General features: G+C 43.8%; 1 protein-coding gene across 1 annotated transcript in view; it reads right to left on the bottom strand.

Moving 5' to 3' along the window:
• The window catches only part of LOC121536997 (receptor tyrosine-protein kinase erbB-4-like), a 132,208-nt gene that overhangs the window by 92,252 nt on the left and 20,557 nt on the right, over positions 1-19,399 (bottom strand). Inside the window, exons 5-7 of the mRNA XM_041844702.2 lie at positions 8,477-8,567; positions 4,299-4,498; positions 1,390-1,522 (exon numbers count right to left, since the gene is read on the bottom strand). Coding sequence (XP_041700636.2) covers positions 1,390-1,522; positions 4,299-4,498; positions 8,477-8,567 — 424 coding nt within the window. The remainder of the gene's footprint in view (positions 1-1,389; positions 1,523-4,298; positions 4,499-8,476; positions 8,568-19,399) is intronic.

Here is a 19,399-nt window from a genome sequence, read left to right as displayed (position 1 = left end):
TGAAGGGCCCCGATGGCTGCCTGGGCCTAGAGCCAGTCAGTCTGCAAGGCAAAACAAGCATCCATGTCTGTCTCTACTGTGGTGTACACCAGCCACAGACATATAACCTATTTCTAGACATACAGTAACTATGTCGTTATTCTATTTCTATGTATACATTACCCAGACACCACACTGGAGTTTAACTTTATCTTTAGTCTGGTTTACAGTTGAGATGGTGACATTTAACTTTGAATGTCTCACCTGTTATTGACATTGAAAAACAGTCTTTTAAACAATGTATTAGAGAGGATTGTACAGGAAAACATCAACAACAACAACAACATAGACAATGTAGCAACCAGATTTGAAATAGTGCAGTAAATACAAACCCATAACCAATCCCCCTAATCACCATATAAGTACACTCCCTCAGACCCCTCCATGTTGTCTCCTGTCTCCTACTCACACTACAGTAAGTACACTTCTGTGTGTGTGTGTGTGTGTGTGTGTGTGTGTGTGTGTGTGTGTGTGTGTGTGTGTGTGTGTGTGTGTGTGTGTGTGTGTGTGTGTGTGTGTGTGCGTGCGTGCGTGTGTGCTTCTGTCTCCATATTGTAACATCTCTACTCTGTAAATCCACACTGCAACAGATGAAAACAACCTTAATCTTATCTCCCCTGTTATTTACTCACTGGAGGGTTTTGTTGTGGTGGTTTATCCTTCTTCTATGAAGTGCTCTGTGCTGTGTCTGACCTGGCCTCATCTCTGCCTGAGTCCCAAATGGCACCCAAATCCATATATAGTGCACTACTTTGAACCAGAACCCTATGGGCCCTGGTTAACAGTAGTGTACTATATAGGGAATAGGGTGCCATTTTTGGAGGCAGGCCCTCTTTCATACAAACACACTCATCTATTTTTCTCTGACATTTGAGAAACAAGTAAGTTCATTCTTGGTCCATTATTGCAGTATCTTTCTATCTTTCACAGGAGCCTGTAGATTGTGTTGACACCATGTTTTCTCCCGTTCAGGGATTACCGGAATGAAAGAGGGAAGAGATTGGTGTCTACACAGACAGTAGTTATATTGTACACTCACTGGTCTGCGGAATAGGTAATACATACTGCGATACATAGTACTACTGAAAGAAAATCACTATATAAAAAACTATTCTGTAGATCCTTTTATATACAAGTCATGTGCACTCAAACCTAAAACTCAAACAAAAGTACTTACACTGATGTAAAATAGTTTTGTTAGTTTGACAGCTGTATTTCGCTTTATCTTCATGCATATTTAGAGTGATACTGTCATAATGTCATTGTGTTATACTGTCAAGTGTCTACAGTTTCTGTCATTATGGGATACTGTCATAATGTCATTGTGGGATACTGTCATATCTAACTCACCCTTCATAGAGGTTGCAGGTGTCCACACAGATGCGTCCCCGGCTGAAGTAGCGACAGGACAGGCATTGGTCTGGTCCCGGCCCCCAGCAGCCAGCGTCCGAACACAGAGGGTCACACACCATCCGCTCAGTAGCTGAGAAACACAGGAACACAGGTTAAGACTAGGGTTAGGGGTCAGACAGAAGGTCAAAAACCATCCACAGTAGCATGACAGGGTTAGGTACTGGACACTGATAATATTGATCTTTTTTTATCGGAAAGGATATGGGTGGAGCCATTGGCTACCAAAATTACAACTTTTCTTTTTCAAGGCTACTGTGTTAATCTGAGGCCAGTCAGTCAAACAGTGGTTTCAACTCAACATTGAGCTCTTCTCTCTCTCCTCTTTCTCTCTTCCAGGTCCATCTGAGGGCGGGTGGATCAATGGTCAAATATTAATTGTCTATACTGTAATGTCCGTCTGTAATAGGTAATGCCAGCCAGACACACCATGAAGATCTATCTCAAAGCCCCTTTCTTAGAAGTGCATGGTGAAATTAGAACATGTATCTAACAAGGTAGAGCTGAAGCAGAGAGGGAGAGACATGCCCCACCATGCAGCTCTATCTCAAAGATCCTTTGTTAGAAGTGGAAGTGTATGGTGAAGTGATTCCAGGAATCCCGGTTGGAAAATGTCCGAAATCAAGAAGGAATAAGCAGGAAATCCAGAATTCTCCGACCAGGATTTTCTGGAAAACCTGGGGATTTGGAGGAAAGATATCAGATTTTTACAACCCTAATCTGTAGGTAGAGTGCTAAGGTAGCGAGGGTCTGTGAGAGGACACCGACTGTGGAGCTGGATGTGGAGCCGGCTGTAGTTGTGTTCTCCCATTATACTGTAATGTAGCTTCAGTAACACCTGGATGTACAAGCTAACTCTAATGAGGAACGACAAGACAAGAAAAAAAGGGAGAAAAAACAATCCAGAATAATGTCTAGGTTCCAAGATTGTTACCCCACATTGCACACAGCATTGTGAGAACGTCGAGGGTCTGTGGGGTGAGGGCTACTATTTCATACAACGGTTGTGTCCCAAATGGCACCCTTTTACCAATATAGTGCACTACTTTTGACCAGGGCCCTATGTACCGTGGTCAAACATAGTGCACTACGTAACAAATAGGGTACCATTTGGGACATAGCCAACATGACACAAGTTATTTCCATTCCCCCTGCGGCAGGATGCAGTGTCTGGCAGGTCCACAGCAGCAGAGAGCAACAGGCTGTCTGGCCTGGCCTAGTTCAACTCTTCACTGCTCCGCTCCGCTCTGCTACTGGCTCCATACTGGCTTCCCCTCCCCATCGGAGCAGCATAAAGAGACTGCATGTGTTTGTTGGGCACCAGAGGCGGAGCTGACAGAACTACAGTCACAATCATTTCACCCTCACTTTGAGGTTCAGGCCAGATGTAAGCCAGGGGGCATTCTGTGTTTTGGTGTCATGTCCAGAATGGTTAGACATTTTGAAAACGAGAAGCAATATAGTGAGAGGGATGGGGGAGGGGGGAGGTGAGGCTAGAGAGAGGAAGAGAGAGTGCTAGAGAGGGGGGAAAAGGAACAAATTGAAAAAAGTGCTTGTGAGGACAGAGCATGAAAGCGTTGCGATCCGTGTGAAACAAAAGCATCTCTGTTCCAGTTCCAAGGCCTCACTTTGTGCTTCAGAGCCGTAGGTAACCAGGCCAGGAAAGCAAACAGAGATAGGGAGACGAGAGAGAGAGAGAGAGAGAGAGAGAGAGAGAGAGAGAGAGAGAGAGAGAGAGAGAGAGAGAGAGAGAGAGAGAGAGAGAGAGAGAGAGAGAGAGAGAGAGAGAGAGAGAGAGAGAGAGAGAGAGAGAAGGGGGAGAGATGGTGTTATAACGATACAGTATGCAACGGGATCAAAAAGATGCTGTAATCAAAGTTTCTGACCCCTCTTTGAAACACAAAGTTTGGGCTCCATTGACGCCAGGTCCGTCTCCAGGGAGACGAGGAGACGCTTGAGGGGACTGTGGAATGAGCCGAGCAACCAGAGCCGAGAGAACGCTTCCAACAACCGTCCGTTACCGGGAGACAATACCCGTCACTGTTGCATCATACATAACATCCTACTTCTTAATGAAAAACGAGGGAGTGAAAAAGGAAGAAATGTAAGAATGAAAGAAAAACACCACAGGTCCCTTTGATTCTCATCAAGGTTATTCAGGGATGAAGAGAAGAGATCTAAATGTGGATGTAAGGCTGCGTCCCAAATGACACCCTATTGCCTGTATAGTATACTGGTTTTGATCAGCCGTATGGGCTCCAATCAAAAGTAGTGCACTATATCAGGAATAGGGTGGATGTGCCATTGTCCCTGGTCAAAAGTAGTGCACTATATAGGAAATAGGGTGCCATTTGGCAGGCACACTATGCAGTAATTACAGTGAGTGTGCTGTGTGAATGCTTCAGGAAGCTCCTGTCTCCTCTGCTTTCTCCTCCATAACAAAGAGAACAGTCAACACAGCCCACATAGAAACCTTAATGAGGAGGGAAGCAGCAGCTGGGGGGTAGAGATGGTCTGTCCACCTTGAGCTATGGCTGGGCTTACACACATGTACACATGCACGCACACACACACACACAAATGCCTAAGGCTGGAATATTAGTAGGAGAGAAACCATTGGTAACTGAATTCTCTCATTAGTCCAATTTCATCACAATCTTTCACGATTGTAGCTGTGTATATTACATTTAAAAACATTTTGACTGTTGGCATATCAGTAACATCTAAGTTGGGTTAGGACTGGCATTTGTGTGTGTGTGTGTGTGTGTACGTTCATTTGTGCATGCATGCATTTGTATGTGTGTACGTGCGTGCATGTGTCTGTGTGTCTGTGTGTGTGTGTGACTCACTACACTCTTTGGGGTCTCTGTTGTTGCGTATGAGGACCTTCTGGTTGTTGGCTCTGAACAGGCCGGTCCAGTTGACGGTGTTGTAGTAGCACAGCTGACTGTTATTGGTGATGTACACGTTACCAGCACTGATCTCATTCAGGGATTGGAGCTGGAGGGACGAGATCCACTGCTGCTTCAACACTAGGAGAGAGATACCACTGGGAGAGGAGAGAGGAGAGGGGGAGAAAAGGGGAGAAGAGAGGAGAAAGGGGGTAGGGTAGAGAGGGAAGAGGAAAGTGGGAAGTAGGGGGAAGAGGGAAGATAGAGAGAGGTGTTGGAGATAGAAAGAGGGGTAAGATGGAGGGGGAGAAAACAAGTGTGAGAGAAGGTGAAGAATACCCATGAGAGAGAGATGAGAGAGAGAGAGAGAGAGAGAGAGAGAGAGAGAGGGGGGGGTAGAGAGAGAGAGAGCAGAGAGAGAGAGAGAGAGAGAGGGGGGGAGAGAGAGAGAGAGAGAGAGAGAGAGAGAGAGAGAGAGAGAGAGAGAGAGAGAGGGGGAGAGAGAGAGATAGAGAGAGAGAGAGAGAGAGAGAGAGGGGGGTGGGAAAAAGAAAGAAAGAGGGAGAAACAGACAGAAAAGGGTAGAGATGAAGAGAGCATAAGATAAAGGTCAGAGAGGGAAAATAAAGATAGACAGGTAGAGGAGGAAAAAAATTAAATGAAAAATGTAGATCAATTTCCAGTTAATACACAGTTAATGTTATTCCTGTAACAAGCATGTTTAGCAAGCCAACTCACACTGCTCTCTAAACCTTTGCAAAGCTCAGCAAGAGCGCTCAAGATTGACGTCGAAATTGGACGTCTATCCATGTCTTGAGGAAATGCCTTCAAAATTGGCCAGTAGGGGCAACAATGAGCACTATTTCCATCAAGTAGGCTTGGGTTTTGCTAGGGCATTGTGGAGGGGTGCAATCCCATGACTCTGGAGCAGAAGGTTGTGTGTTGGATCACTGTCGTGAACACCATTTTTATTTATTTTTATTTTAACCCTATCCCAAGCCTTAAAACAGCATTGTTGGTTAAGGGCTTGTAAGCAAGCATTTCACTGTAAGGTTGTATTCGGCACATGTGGCAAATAAAAATTTATTTGATTGATTTGAACCCTTACCTAACCATTTGGAATGATTGCCTAAACTACATTTTTTAACCCTATCCCAAACCTTAACCCTTACTTAAACCATTCGGAATGAGTGCCTAAACTTAACCCTTAACTTCGAAATTTGACGTTTGGAGAAATGGAACGATACAGAGCACCAGGTGCAATAAAAACACAAATTTGACGTTTGGAGAACGTGGCTGAACGTCTAATTCTGTAGTGAGACTGTGAGAGCTTGTTGCAAAGCTCTTAGATGTGTTAAGATCACTTAATGTAAAACAGTGATCTTTGACAGTGTCTTTAATCCCTGTGATGTGTACAGCATGCTCCTCTCTTTCTCTCTCTTTCTCTCTCTCTCTCTCTCTCTCTCTCTCTCTCTCTCTCTCTCTGTCTCTGTCTGTAACTGTCTGTCTGTCTGTCTCTCTCTCTCTAAAAGCAAGCATTTTCACATGCCAGATAGATCCATGGAGGAAGGTAGTACAGAGTGTACAGAGGCACTCAGACTAACAAGACACAGCTCTCCACTTAGTGATAGGCCACTGAGGAACACAAATCTAGTCTGGCTCTGGCTCTGCTCTTCACCTCCTCCTCCCTTTCTCACCCTCCTTCTCTCTTTCTCTCCTTCTCTCCCTTTTCTTAGTTGCTCTCTCATTCTCTCTCTCTCTCTCTCTCTCTCTCTCTCTCTCTCTCTCTCTCTCTCTCTCTCTCTTCCCCTTCTCTCCATCTCTCCTTCCCTCCCTCCCTCCCTCTGTCTGTGTGTGGACAGACAGGGCTGCGTAGTGTCAGGGCCATCAGATAGAATGTCTTCCAGGCATGCGTTGGCTGGCAGGCAGTCATTTGTACAACGGCCGTGCTGCTCTCAGTGGATGACCCTATACAGGACGAACTGAGCTACACTGACAGATACACATTGCTCTACTGCTCGCACGCTAGGACACAAGGGAGACTGGAGACTGGGAGAAAACAGCTTTTTAATGGGGGGGGGGTTATGTGTGTGTGTGTCAGTGTATGTGTGTTTACTTGAACTTGTCAACATGTCATTCACACCCTCCTCTCTCTGCTTGCTAACATGTGCTGATATGTCTAATCGAAGCTCTATTAGCGTATAATGACAGTAATTGCAGTATTATCTTGAAAAGCAGGAGGAACTGTTAATGTAGCTAAAGCAAATCATAATCTATCCTAATGGCTCTCAACCCACAGTGAGTCTTAGACTGCTGTGATGGCTCTGCGGGCTCTCCACTAGACTGCTGCTCTTGGTGTGATGATAGTGTAGTGTTCCCATGGGGTGTGTGTGTGCTTGTGTGTTTATGTGTGTGTGTGTGTGTGTGCATGCGTGCATGTGTGTGTCTGTGCACGTGTACATTCGCGCACGTGTGTGTCATTGACGTTCTTAGATAATGGATGTCATAGTGCTTACAGATCAGGGTAATATTCCAGCCTAAGGCATTCGTGTGTGTGTGCGTGTGTGTGTGTGTGTGTATGTGTGTGTGTGTGTGTGTGTGTGTGTGTGTGTGTGTACAACCATGGGAATAATGGTCATGAGAGTCACAGTCACTAACATTGACCGACACTGATTCAACAGGGGAAGATTTGGTATGGTAAATGACCAATTGCGACTATACAGTATATACATAGTTGGATATCTATGGTGTTGTTCTGATGAGGTCACAAAGGAACAATGACATTATAACCATTCTTAGATGACTGACTGCCTGTACACAAGCTACTGGTAAATCACTAGCTCCTGAGGAATAGTGCTACATTGTTAACAAACCTCAAAGTATGGTACAGTAGTGATGTAGTGTAGAGTAGATGTCAGAGGTGTTCCCCAGGGCTCCATGCTTGGCCCACTGCTCTTCCCTATTCACCTCTCTCAACTGAGTTTCAGGCATAAATATACAATATAGACAGCGCTCTATTTCATTATGTGGTTCTACACCTAGGGTCATTCTATAAAATGAGCGCCTTTTGCATCCTTTGATATTTTAAGTAGAAATTGTTCACCAATATTGTGTTTTAAAAGCCTGTTATATTAAATGAAGTGCCTTTTACTATAGACCACATGGAGAATGCAATAAATCGGAATAAATAATAAAGACTTGCTAAAGTGCCCAAATTCAGCATTTTGACATGTCCCTCCGTGTAGTGTACCCTCTGTAACTTCTAGGAAGATTTTAACCCACTTAAATCCTAACATTTCTCCAAGCTTTCACCATCATTGTAAAGCCCTAGTTGTTTTGTTGCTATGAAGATGATTCTTTATTTAATGTGATTAGCCCTCAATTTATGTCTGTCCCTCAAGGTCAACCCTGTTATGTGAACTGAACTCTTGTTTTAATATGGTGAAACTATTCCTTTTAAAATATTGTTTTTCAAAAGAAACATGGAACATCTAATAATCAAATCATAGTGTAAATGCAGATGAGCTGGTTCTACTTTTTTTGGCCATTTTCCAGTGTTTTGTGGTGGAAAACTGAGCAGGTCGAGCATAACGTCAATCCTGATAGACAGGTTAGACATTTTTGAACAATTCAATTTTTTAAGCTTGCATTCAACTTCCTGTTGCACACAACAAGCTTCCATTCCCCCTGTCTCAAGGGAATTTATATCTGATTTAAGATTAAATCATCAACCCTGTTACGGTCAACCCTGTTTCTTTATTTGGCACTTAATAAGTACTTAATATAGTCATTTTTATTTAATATCTTCAGATGGGAAAACATGTTTTTATGAAGTTGAATATGACAGAATGTTTATGACAGAATGATAACATAAGGTGAAATCAAACATTTTTTAGGGGCCAAGTTACACTTCTCAAAAGGCACCAAATTGATGGAACGACCCCCTACCTGTAGAGTGCTCTCCCTTCTATGATTGCCAGATTGGAGAACACACTCAGGTCTGTAATGTAGTAATGTACTGTAATAATGTAGTGTAGTAATGTAGAGTAGTAATGTAGTGTAGTAATGTAGTGCCATAATGTACTGCAATAATGTAGCGTAGTAATGTACTGTAGTAATGTCATGTAGGTTCTTACCTGTACAGTGCTCTCCCTCCAATGGTTGCCAGATTGGAGAAGACACTCAGGTCTGTCATGTTCTCTGGCCACGACTGAATGTTCAGGAAACCTACAGGGACACAACCAATCACATAGCATTTCTACAGGGACACAGCCAATTACATCACTGCTAATATCTGTGATATATTACCAGATACACAGCAATTCCTAACACACACAGGAACACAAAGGTAACATGAGACTTTCATGAATGTAACATAGTGAGCCACACATGAAGCTAGTGGGCTAGGTATTGTGACACCTATTTATTGCCTTTATTTAACAAGGCATGTTCTTGAAAACACATTATCTTTATTTACAATAAAGACCTTCACAATACCTCACAGTCATTAGTGAAACATGTCAGGTTTACATGACCAAGAAGATATCTGATATACAAATATTTTTGCATTTCCTATATCTGCCTCTGGGCGTTAAATCATTTAGCAGGTTGAATGAATAGCTGAGTGGATGACCAAGGATCATTTAGAACATTTAATAATGGATGAAAATAAATTAAATATTTAGCGTTGAGGGGAGCAATCCCGTTCTAGCCAGTTGAGGACAAAAATAATGGACAAATGAGGAAGAGAGGAGAGGAGAGGGGCTGAAAAGTTATACAAAGACCAAGGATAACACAAAACACACAAATTACTTTAACATTCAAAACTCCACACGGCCGCATATTTCCAAGGATACATTTCATAATAGTTCCATAACTGATATTTTGATTGGCTTTAAACAAATTAATTACCTTGGAAAGGGATATGAGAGGAAGAGCGTTGTCTAAATTATTAAATGTATGTGGCCATATCAGCATGTGTTCGTATCCCTGATGAATGCATCTCCCAGTCTGATGATGTGAGATGAGTTTCTAAAATAACCTTGTTTATAACTTGAGAAAGATCACCTTCAAGTCTGCCTTTATCATTCTACAGGCATATCTCCTGTTTCTCTCCTGTTCCTCTCCTGGGTGAGCTAGTGGCTACATCTGAAATGGCACACTATTCACTGTATAGTGCAGTACTTTTGATCTCTGGCTCTCTGTATGGCCTTATCACATGTAAAATATATGAATTAATCAAATAATATGATTTAAAAATAAAAAATAGACTGACAAAGCTGTAAAACATTGTCCTGAATATAAACTATCAACTTAGTTAACACCATTGGTGTTAAATATGAGGGTTTCAGCATGAAATATCCTTTATTTATTTTACTATGTCACTATGTCTTTGTTGTAAATGTGTTGGTGCCATACTGGTGGCAGTTGTGAAACAAGTCAATAGTTGGAAGAGTTTCAGAGTTAATTGAAAATAATGTAATTGTTGATTAGATGCTTTCTTCATTAATTAGGCTATTTTCTCTTGAACCATATGGTCTATCCACTAGAAACTTATGGACATAACCCACCCTGGCCATGACCCCACTCTCTGAGGGTGTCTCAGGGGGAGTTGGGATATGCAAAAAAAATATTTCAAATTCACACATGAGTATAATACACACTTGTAAATGTATGAAATAGGACAAATATAACCACCCTCCTAATTATTATTATTATAAAAATTCGAATCCATTTTTATTTGTCACATGTTCGTAAACACGAGGTATAGACTAAGAGTGAAATGCTTACTCACGGGTCTTTTCCAACAATGCAAAGTTAAAGTTAAAGATGAAAATAAGTAATAATATATAAATAGTGACATGAGGAATAAATACACAGTAAATAACGAAAAACAATAACGACTAAAAATAACATGGCTATATACAGGGAGTACCAGTACTGAGTCCATGTTCAGGGGTACGAGGTAATTGAGGTAGCTAAATGTACAGTGAGGGAAAAGAGTATTTGATCCCCTGCTGATTTTGTATGTTTGCCCACTGACAAAGACATGATCAGTCTATAGTTTTAATGGTAGGTTTATTTGAACAGTGAGAGACAGAATAACAACAACAAAATCCAGAAAAATGCATGTCAAAAATGTTATAAATTGATTTGCATTTTAATGAGGGAAATCAGTATTTGACCCCTCTGAAAAACATGACTTAGTACTTGGTGGAAAAACCCTTGTTGGCAATCACAGAGGTCAGACGTTTCTTGTAGTTGGCCACCAGGTTTGCACACATCTCAGGAGGGATTTTGTTCCACTCCTCTTTGCAGATCTTCTCCAAGTCATTAAGGTTTCGAGGCTGACGTTTGGCAACTCGAACCTTCAGCTCCCTCCACAGATTTTATATGGGATTAAGGTCTGGAGACTTGCTAGGCCACTCCAGGACCTTAATGTGCTTCTTCTTGAGCCACTCCTTTGTTGCCTTGGCTGTGTGTTTTGGGTCATTGTCATGCTGGAATACCCATCCACGACCCATTTTCAATGCCCTGGCTGAGGGAAGGAGGTTCTCACCCAAGATTTGACGGTACATGGCCCCATCCATCGTCCCTTTGATGCGGTGAAGTTGTCCTGTCCCCTTAGCAGAAAAACACCCCCAAAGCATAATGTTTCCACCTCCATGTTTGACGGTGGGGATGGTGTTCTTGGGGTCATAGGCAGCATTCCTCCTCCTCCAAACACGGTGAGTTGAGTTGATGCCAAAGAGCTCGATTTTGGTCTCATCTGACCACAACACTTTCACCCAGTTCTCCTCTGAATCATTCAGATGTTCATTGGCAAATTTCAGACGGCCCTGTATATGTGCTTTCTTGAGCAGGGGGACCTTGCGGGCGCTGCAGGATTTCAGTCCTTCACGGCGTAGTGTGTTACCAATTGATTTCTTGGTGACTATGGTCCCAGCTGCCTTGAGATCATTGACAAGATCCTCCCGTGTAGTTCTGGGCTGATTTCTCACCGTTCTCATGATCATTGCAACTCCACGAGGTGAGATTTTGCATGGAGCCTCAGGCCGAGGGAGATTGACAGTTCTTTTGTGTTTCTTCCATTTGCGAATAATCGCACCAACTGTTGTCACCTTCTCACCAAGCTGCTTGGCGATGGTCTTGTAGCCCATTCCAGCCTTGTGTAGGTCTACAATCTTGTCCCTGACATCCTTGGAGAGCTCTTTGGTCTTGGCCATGGTGGAGAGTTTGGAATCTGATTGATTGATTGTTTCTGTGGACAGGTGTCTTTTATACAGGTAACAAACTGAGATTAGGAGCACTCCCTTTAAGAGTGTGCTCCTAATCTCAGCTCGTTACATGTATAAAAGACACCTGTGAGCCAGAAATCTTTCTGATTGAGAGGGGGTCAAATACTCATTTCCCTCATTAAAATGCAAATCAATTTATAACATTTTTGACATGCGTTTTTCTGGATTTTTTTGTTGTTATTCTGTCTCTCACTGTTCAAATAAACCTACCATTAACATTATAGACTGATCATTTCTTTGTCAGTGGGCAAACGTACAAAATCAGCAGGGGATCAAAAACTTTTTTCCCTCAATGTACATATGTACATAGAAGAACAGCGCCGGAGAAGATGGCTGCCGTTTTACAGCCCTCTAACCAATTGTACTATTATGTGTGTTTTTCCGCGTTATTTGTAATTTATCTTGTACATAATGTTTCTGCCATCGTCTCTTATAACCAAAAAGAGCTTCTGGATAGCAGGACAGCGATTACTCACCTCGTATTGGACGAAGATTTATTCTTCAACGAGGCGGCCGCGAAGGATAAAATACAGACACCCGACAAGGCCCAAATCCCCGTCATTCGCATGAGGAAGAGACGGAGATATCGTGGACGTAGGTCGGGGTGCCTTGTAAGGATCCGACAGCGAGCGAGTAAACTGCCGCTCCCATCAATCATATTAGCCAATCTTCAATCATTGGAGAACAAATTGGATGACCTAAGATTACGGTTATCCTACCAACGGGACAATAAAAACTGTAATATCTTATGTTTCACCGAGTCGTGGCTGAACAACGACATGGATAACATACAGCTAGCGGGCTATACGCTACATCGGCAGAATAGAATGGCTGACTCCGGTAAGACAAGGGGTGGCGGTCTGTGTATATTTGTAAACAACAGCTGGTGCACAAAATCAAATACAAAGGAAGTCTCGAGGTTTTGCTCGCCTGAGGTAGAGTATCTTATGATAAGCTGTAGACCACACTATTTACCAAGAGAGTTTTCATCTATATTTTTCATAGCTGTCTATTTACCACCACAAACCAATGCTGGCATTAAGATTGCACTGAATGAGCTGTATAAGGCCATAAATCAACAGGAAAACGCTCATCCAGATGCAGCGCTCCTAGTGGCCGGGGACTTTAATGCAGGGAAACTTAAATCCGTTCTACCTAATTTCTACCAGCATGTTAAATGTGCAACCAGAGGGGAAAAAAAACTCTAGACCACCTTTACTCCACACACAGAGACGCATACAAAGCTCTCCCTCGCCCTCCATTTGGCAAATCTGACCATAACTCTATCCTCCTGATTCCTGCTTATAAGCAAAAACTAAAGCAGGAAGCACCAGTGACTCGGTCAATAAAAAAGTGGTCAGATGACGCAGAAGCTAAACTACAGGACTGTTTTGCTAGCACAGACTGGAACATGTTCCGGGATTCTTCAGATAGCATTGAGGAGTACACCACATCAGTCACTGGCTTCATCAATAAGTGCATCGATGATGTCGTCCCCACAGTGACCGTACGTACATACCCCAACCAGATGCCATGGATTACAGGAAACATCCGCACTGAGCTAAAGGGTAGAGCTGCCGCTTTCAAGGAGCGGGACTCTAACCCAGACGCTTATAAGAAATCCCGCTATGCCCTCCGACGAACCATCAAACAGGCAAAGAGTCAATACAGGACTAAGATTGAATCGTACTACACTGGCTCTGACGCTCGTCGGATGTGGCAGGGCTTGAAAACTATTACAGACTACAAAGGGAAGCACAGCCGCGAGCTGCCCAGTGACACAAGCCTACCAGACGAGCTAAACCACTTCTATGCTTGCTTCGAGGCAAGCAACACTGAAGCATGCATGAGAGCACCAGCTGTTCCGGATGACTATGTGATCACGCTCTCCGTAGCCGATGTGAGTAAGACTTTTAAGCAGGTCAACATTCACAAGGCCGCAGGGCCAGACGGATTACCAGGACGTGTACTCCAAGCATGTGCTGACCAACTGGCAAGTGTCTTCACTGACATTTTCAACATGTCCCTGACTGAGTCTGTAATACCAACATGTTTCAAGCAGACCACCATAGTCCCCGTGCCCAAGGACTCTAAGATAACCTGCCTAAATGACTACCGAAGTGCTTTGAAAGGCTGGTCATGGCTCACATCAACAGCATTATCCCAGAAACCCTAGACCCACTCCAATTTGCATACCGCACCAACAGATCCACAGATGATGCAATCTCTATTGCACTCCACACTGCCCTTTCCCACCTGGACAAGAGGAACACCTACGTGAGAATGCTATTCATTGACTACAGCTCAGCATTCAACACCATAGTGCCCTCAAAGCTCATCACTAAGCTAAGGATCCTGGGACTAAACACCTCCCTCTGCAACTGGATCCTGGACTTCCTGACGGGCCGCCCCCAGGTGGTAAGGGTAGGTAACAACACATGGGGGCCCCTCAGGGGTGCGTGCTCAGTCCCCTCCTGTACTCCCTGTTCACCCATGACTGCATGGCCAGGCACGACTCCAACACCATCATTAAGTTTGCCGACGACACAACAGTGGTAGGCCTGATCACCGACAACGATGAGACAGCCTATAGGGAGGAGGTCAGAGACCTGGCCGTGTGGTGCCAGGACAACAACCTCTCCCTCAACGTGACCAAGACAAAGGAGATGATTGTGGACTACAGGAAAAAAAAGAGGACTGAGCACGCCCCCATTCTCATCGACGGGGCTGTAGTGGAACAGGTTGAGAGCTTCAAGTTCCTTGGTGTCCACATCACCAACGAACTATCATGGTCCAAACACACCAAGACAGTCGTGAAGAGGGCACGACAAAGCCTATTCCCCCTCAGGAGACTGAAAAGATTTGGCATGGGTCCTCAGATCCTCAAAATTTTTTACAGCTGCACCATCGAGAGCATCCTGACTGGTTGCATCACCGCCTGGTATGGCAACTGCTTGGCCTCCGACCCAAGGCACTACAGAGGGTAGTGCGTACGGCCCAGTACATCACTGGGGCCAAGCTTCCTGCCATCCAGGACCTCTATACCAGGCGGTGTCAGAGGAAGGCCCTCAAAATTGTCAAAGACTCCAGCCACCCTAGTCATAGACTGTTCTCTCTGCTACCGCACGGCAAGCGGTACCGGAGTGCCAAGTCTAGGTCCAAAAGACGTCTCAACAGCTTCTACCCCCAAGCCATAAGACTCCTGAACAGCTAATCATGGCTACCCGGACTATTTGCACTGCCCCCCCCACCCCATTATTTTACGCTGCTGCTACTCTGTTAATTATTTATGCATAGTCACTTTAACTCTACCCACATGTACATATTACTTCAACTACCTCAACTAGCCGGTGCCCCCGCACATTGACTCTGCACCGGTACCCCCCTGTATATATAGCCTACCTACTGTTATTTTATTTTACTTCTGCTCAATTTTTTCTCAACACTTTTTTTGTTGTTGTTTTATTTTAACTTTTTTGTTAAAAATAAATGCAATGTTGGTTAAGGGCTGTAAGTAAGCATTTCACTGTAATGTCTGCACCTGTTGTATTCGGCGCATGTGGCCAATAAAATTTGATTTGATTTGATTTGATTTATACAGTGCCTTCAGAAAGTATTCACACCCCTTGACTTTTTACACATTTTGTTGTGTTACAGCCTGAATTTAAAATGGATTAATTTGAGATTTTGTGTCACTGGCCTAAACACAATACACATAATGTTAAAGTGGAATTATGTTTATTATTTTTTATTTTATTTTTTAAAAACAAATTAATTAAAAATGGAAAGCTGAAATGTACATTTACATTTTAGTAGACACTCTTATCCAGAGCGACTTACAGTTAGTGATTGCATACATTTTCATACTGGCCCCCAGTGGGAAACGAACCCACAACCCTGGTGTTGCAAGCGCCATGCTCTACCAACTGAGCTACAGGAGACTAAGTCAATAAGTATTTAACCCCTTTGTTATGGCAAGCCTAAATAAATTCAGTAATAAGAATGTGCTTAACAAGTCACATAATAAGTTGCATGGACTCACTCCGTGTGCAATAATAGTGTTTAATATGATTTTTTGAATGACTATCTCATTTGTGTAGCCCACACACAATTATCTGTAAGGTCGAGCAGTGAATTTCAAACACAGATTCAACCCCAAAGACCAGGCAGGTTTTCCAATGCTTTACAAAGAATGGAACCTATTGGTATATGGGTAAAAAAAAACATTGAATATCCCTTCGAGCATGGTGAAGTTATTAATTACACTTTGGATGGTGTATCAATACACCCAGTCACTACAAAGATACATGCGTCCTTCCTAACTCAGTTGCCGGAGAGGAAGGAAACCGCTCAGGGATTTCACAATGAGGCCATTGGTGACATTAAAACAGTTACAGAGTTTCATGGCTGTGATAGAAGAAAACTGAGAATGGATTAACAACATTGTAGTTACTCCACAATACTAACCTAAATGACAGAGTGAAAAGAAGGAAGCCTGTACAGAATACAATATTTCAAAAACATGCATCCTGTTTGCAATAGGGCACTAAAGTAAAACTGTAACAAATGTGGCAAAGAAATTAACTTTAAGTCCTGAATACAAAGCGTTATGTTTGGGGCAAATCAGCAAGCACTAGGGAGGTTTTTAGGATAAAAAGAAACGGAATAGAGCTAAGCACAGGCAAAATCGTAGAGGAAAACCTGGTTCAGTCTGTTTCCAACAGACACTGGGAGACAAATTCACCTTTCAGCAGGACAATAACCTAAAACACAAGGCCAAATATACACTGGAGATGCTTCCCAAGACGACATTGAATGTTCCTGAGTGGCCTAGTTACAGTTTTGACTTAAATCGGTTTTAAAATCTATGGCAAGACTTGAAAATGGCTGTCTAGCAATGATCAACAACTAACTTGACAGAACTTGAATAATTTTTAAATATTGCACAATCCAGGTGTGCAAAGCTCTTAGAAGACTTACCCAGAAAGACTCACAGCTGTAATCGCTGCCAAAGGTGCTTCTACCATGTATTGACTCAGGGGTGTGAATATTTATGTAAATGAGATATTTCTGTCTTTTATTTTCAACACATTTGCAAACATTTCTAAAAACATGTTTTCACTATGTCATTATGGGGTATTGTGTGTAGATGGGTGAGCTTTTTATTTATTTAATCCTATTAGAAGTCAGGATGTAACACAACAAAGTGTGGAATAAGTCAAGGGGTATGAATCTTTTCTGAAGGCACTGTAGGTAGGGGTAAACTGACTAGGCAACAGGATATTAATAGACAGTAGCAGCAGTGTATGTGGTGAGTGTGAAAGTGTGTATGTGTGTGTGAGTTTGTGTTGGCGTGTGTGTGTGAGTGAGTGTATGTGTGGTGTCAGTATGCATGTGTGCTCGTGTTATGTGTGTGTGGGCATAATGTAGTGTATGTGTACAGTATGTGTGTGTTGGGGTGCAAGTATGTGTGAGTGTGTGAGTAGAGTCCAGTGTGTGTGCATAGAGCCAGTGCAGGAAAGTTAGTTCAAAAAAGTGTATGTGTGTGTTGGGGTGTGTCAGTGTGTGTTGGGGTGTCAGTGTGAGTGTGTGGGTAGAGTCCAGTGTGTATGCATAGAGTCAGTGCAAGAGATCCAGGGCAAAATGCAGGTAGTCCGGGTAGCCATTTGATTAGCTATTTAGCATTCTTGTTTAACAGTCTTATGGCTTGGGGGTAGCTGTTCAGGGTCTTGTTGGTTCCAGACTTGGTGCACTGTTATCGCTTGCCATGCGGTAGCAGAGAGAACAGTCTATGGCTTCGGTGGCTGGAGTCTTTGACAATTATTTTGGGCCTTCCTCTGACACCGCCTGGTATAGAGGTCCTGGATGGCAGGAAGCTTGGCCCCAGTGATGTACTAGGCCGTACTCACCACCCTCTGTAGCGCCTTGTGGTCGGGTGCCTTGCAGTTGCCGCACAAGCAGTGATGCAGCAGGTCAAGATGCTCTCTATGGTGCAGCTGTATAACTTTTTGAGGATGCCAAATCCATTCAGCCTCCTGAGGGGGAAGAGGTGCTGTCGTGCCCTCTTCATAACTGTGTGGGTGTGTATGGACCATGTTCATTCCTTAGTGATGTGGACACCAAGGAAATTGAAGCTCTCGACCCACTCCACTACAGCCCCATCAATGTGGATGGGGGCGTGCTCGCCCCCCCCTTTCCTATAGTCCACGATCAGCTCCTTTGTCTTGCTGACGTTGAGGGAGAGGTTGTTGTCCTGGCACCTATAGGCTGCTTCATCGTCATAGGTGATCAGTCCTACCACCATTGTGTCGTCAGCAAACTTGATGATGGTGTTGGGGTCGTGCGCGGCCACGCAGTCGTGGGTGAACAGCGTGCCAGATGTGTTGTTGCCTACCCTGTTATTGCCTACTCTCAGATGTGTTGTTGCCTACCTGTCAGGAAGTCCAGGATCCAGTTGAAGAGGGAGGTGTTCAGTCCCAGGGTCCTGAGCTTGGTGCTGAGCTTGGAGGGGACCATGGTGTTGAATGCTGAGCTGTAGTAAATAAACAGCATTCTTACATAGGTATTCCTTTTGTCCAGGTGGGTGAGGGCAGAGTGGAGTGCAATAGAGATTGTGTCATCTGTGGATCTGTTGGGGCGGTATGCGAATTGGAGTGGGTACAGGGTGTCTGGGATGATGGTGTTGATGTGAGCCATGACCAGCCTTTCAAAGCATTTCATGGCTATAGATGTGAGTGCTAAGGGACGATAGTCATTTAGGCAGGTTACCTTGGCGTTCTTGTTTCTGCTTGAAACAAGTTGCTATTACAGCGCGTGTCAGGGATAGGTTGAAAATGTCAGTGAAGACACTTGCCAGCTGGTCAGCGCATGCTCTTGAGTATGCGTCCTGGTATTCCGTCTGGCACCGCCACCTTGCGAATGTTAACCTGTTTAAATGTCTTACTCACATTGGCTGCGGAGAGCGAGATCACACAATCATCCGGAACAGCTGGTGCTCTCATGCATGGTTCAGTGTTGCTTGCCTCGAAGCGAGCATAGAAGGTAATTAGCTCATCTGGTAGGCTTGCGTCGCTGGGCAGCTCGCGGCTGGGTTTCCCTTTTTAATCCGTGATAGTTTAGAAAAGCCCTGCCACATCCGCTGAGCTTCAGAGCCGGCGTAGTAGGATTCGATCTTAGTCCTGTATGGACCCTTTGCCTGTATGATGGCTCGTCAGAGGACGTAGCGGGATGTCCCACTCCTTGAAAGCGGCAGCTCTAGCCTTTAGCTCAGTGCAGATGTTGCCTGTAATCCATAGCTTCTGGTTGGGGTATGTACGTAAGGTCACTGTGGGGACGATATCGTCAATGCACTTATCATCCTCAATGTTATCGGATGAATCCCGGAACATATTCCAGACTGTGCTAGCGAAACAGCTTATCATCCGCTTCATCGGACAACTTCCGTATTGAGTGTGTCACTGGTACTTCCTGTTTGAGTTCTTACTTGTAAGTAGGAAGCAGGAGGACAGGGCGAGGGAGGGCCTTGTATGCGTTTTAGTATGTGGAGTAAAGGTTATCTAGAGTTTTGTCACCTCTAGTTGCACAGGTGACATGCTGGTAAAAATTTGGTAAAAACGGATTTCAGTTTTCCTGCGTTAAAATCACCGTCCATGAGAAATGCTGCCTCTGAATGTGCATTTTCTTGTTTGTTTATGGCCCTATACAGCTTGTTGAGTGTGGTCTTAGTGCCAGCATCGGTTTGTGGTGGTAAATAGACAGCTA

Source organism: Coregonus clupeaformis, chromosome 23, assembly GCF_020615455.1.
Source record: "Coregonus clupeaformis isolate EN_2021a chromosome 23, ASM2061545v1, whole genome shotgun sequence".
Taxonomy (NCBI): Eukaryota; Metazoa; Chordata; class Actinopteri; order Salmoniformes; family Salmonidae; genus Coregonus; species Coregonus clupeaformis.
This window is presented reverse-complemented; position numbering and strand designations above follow the sequence as displayed.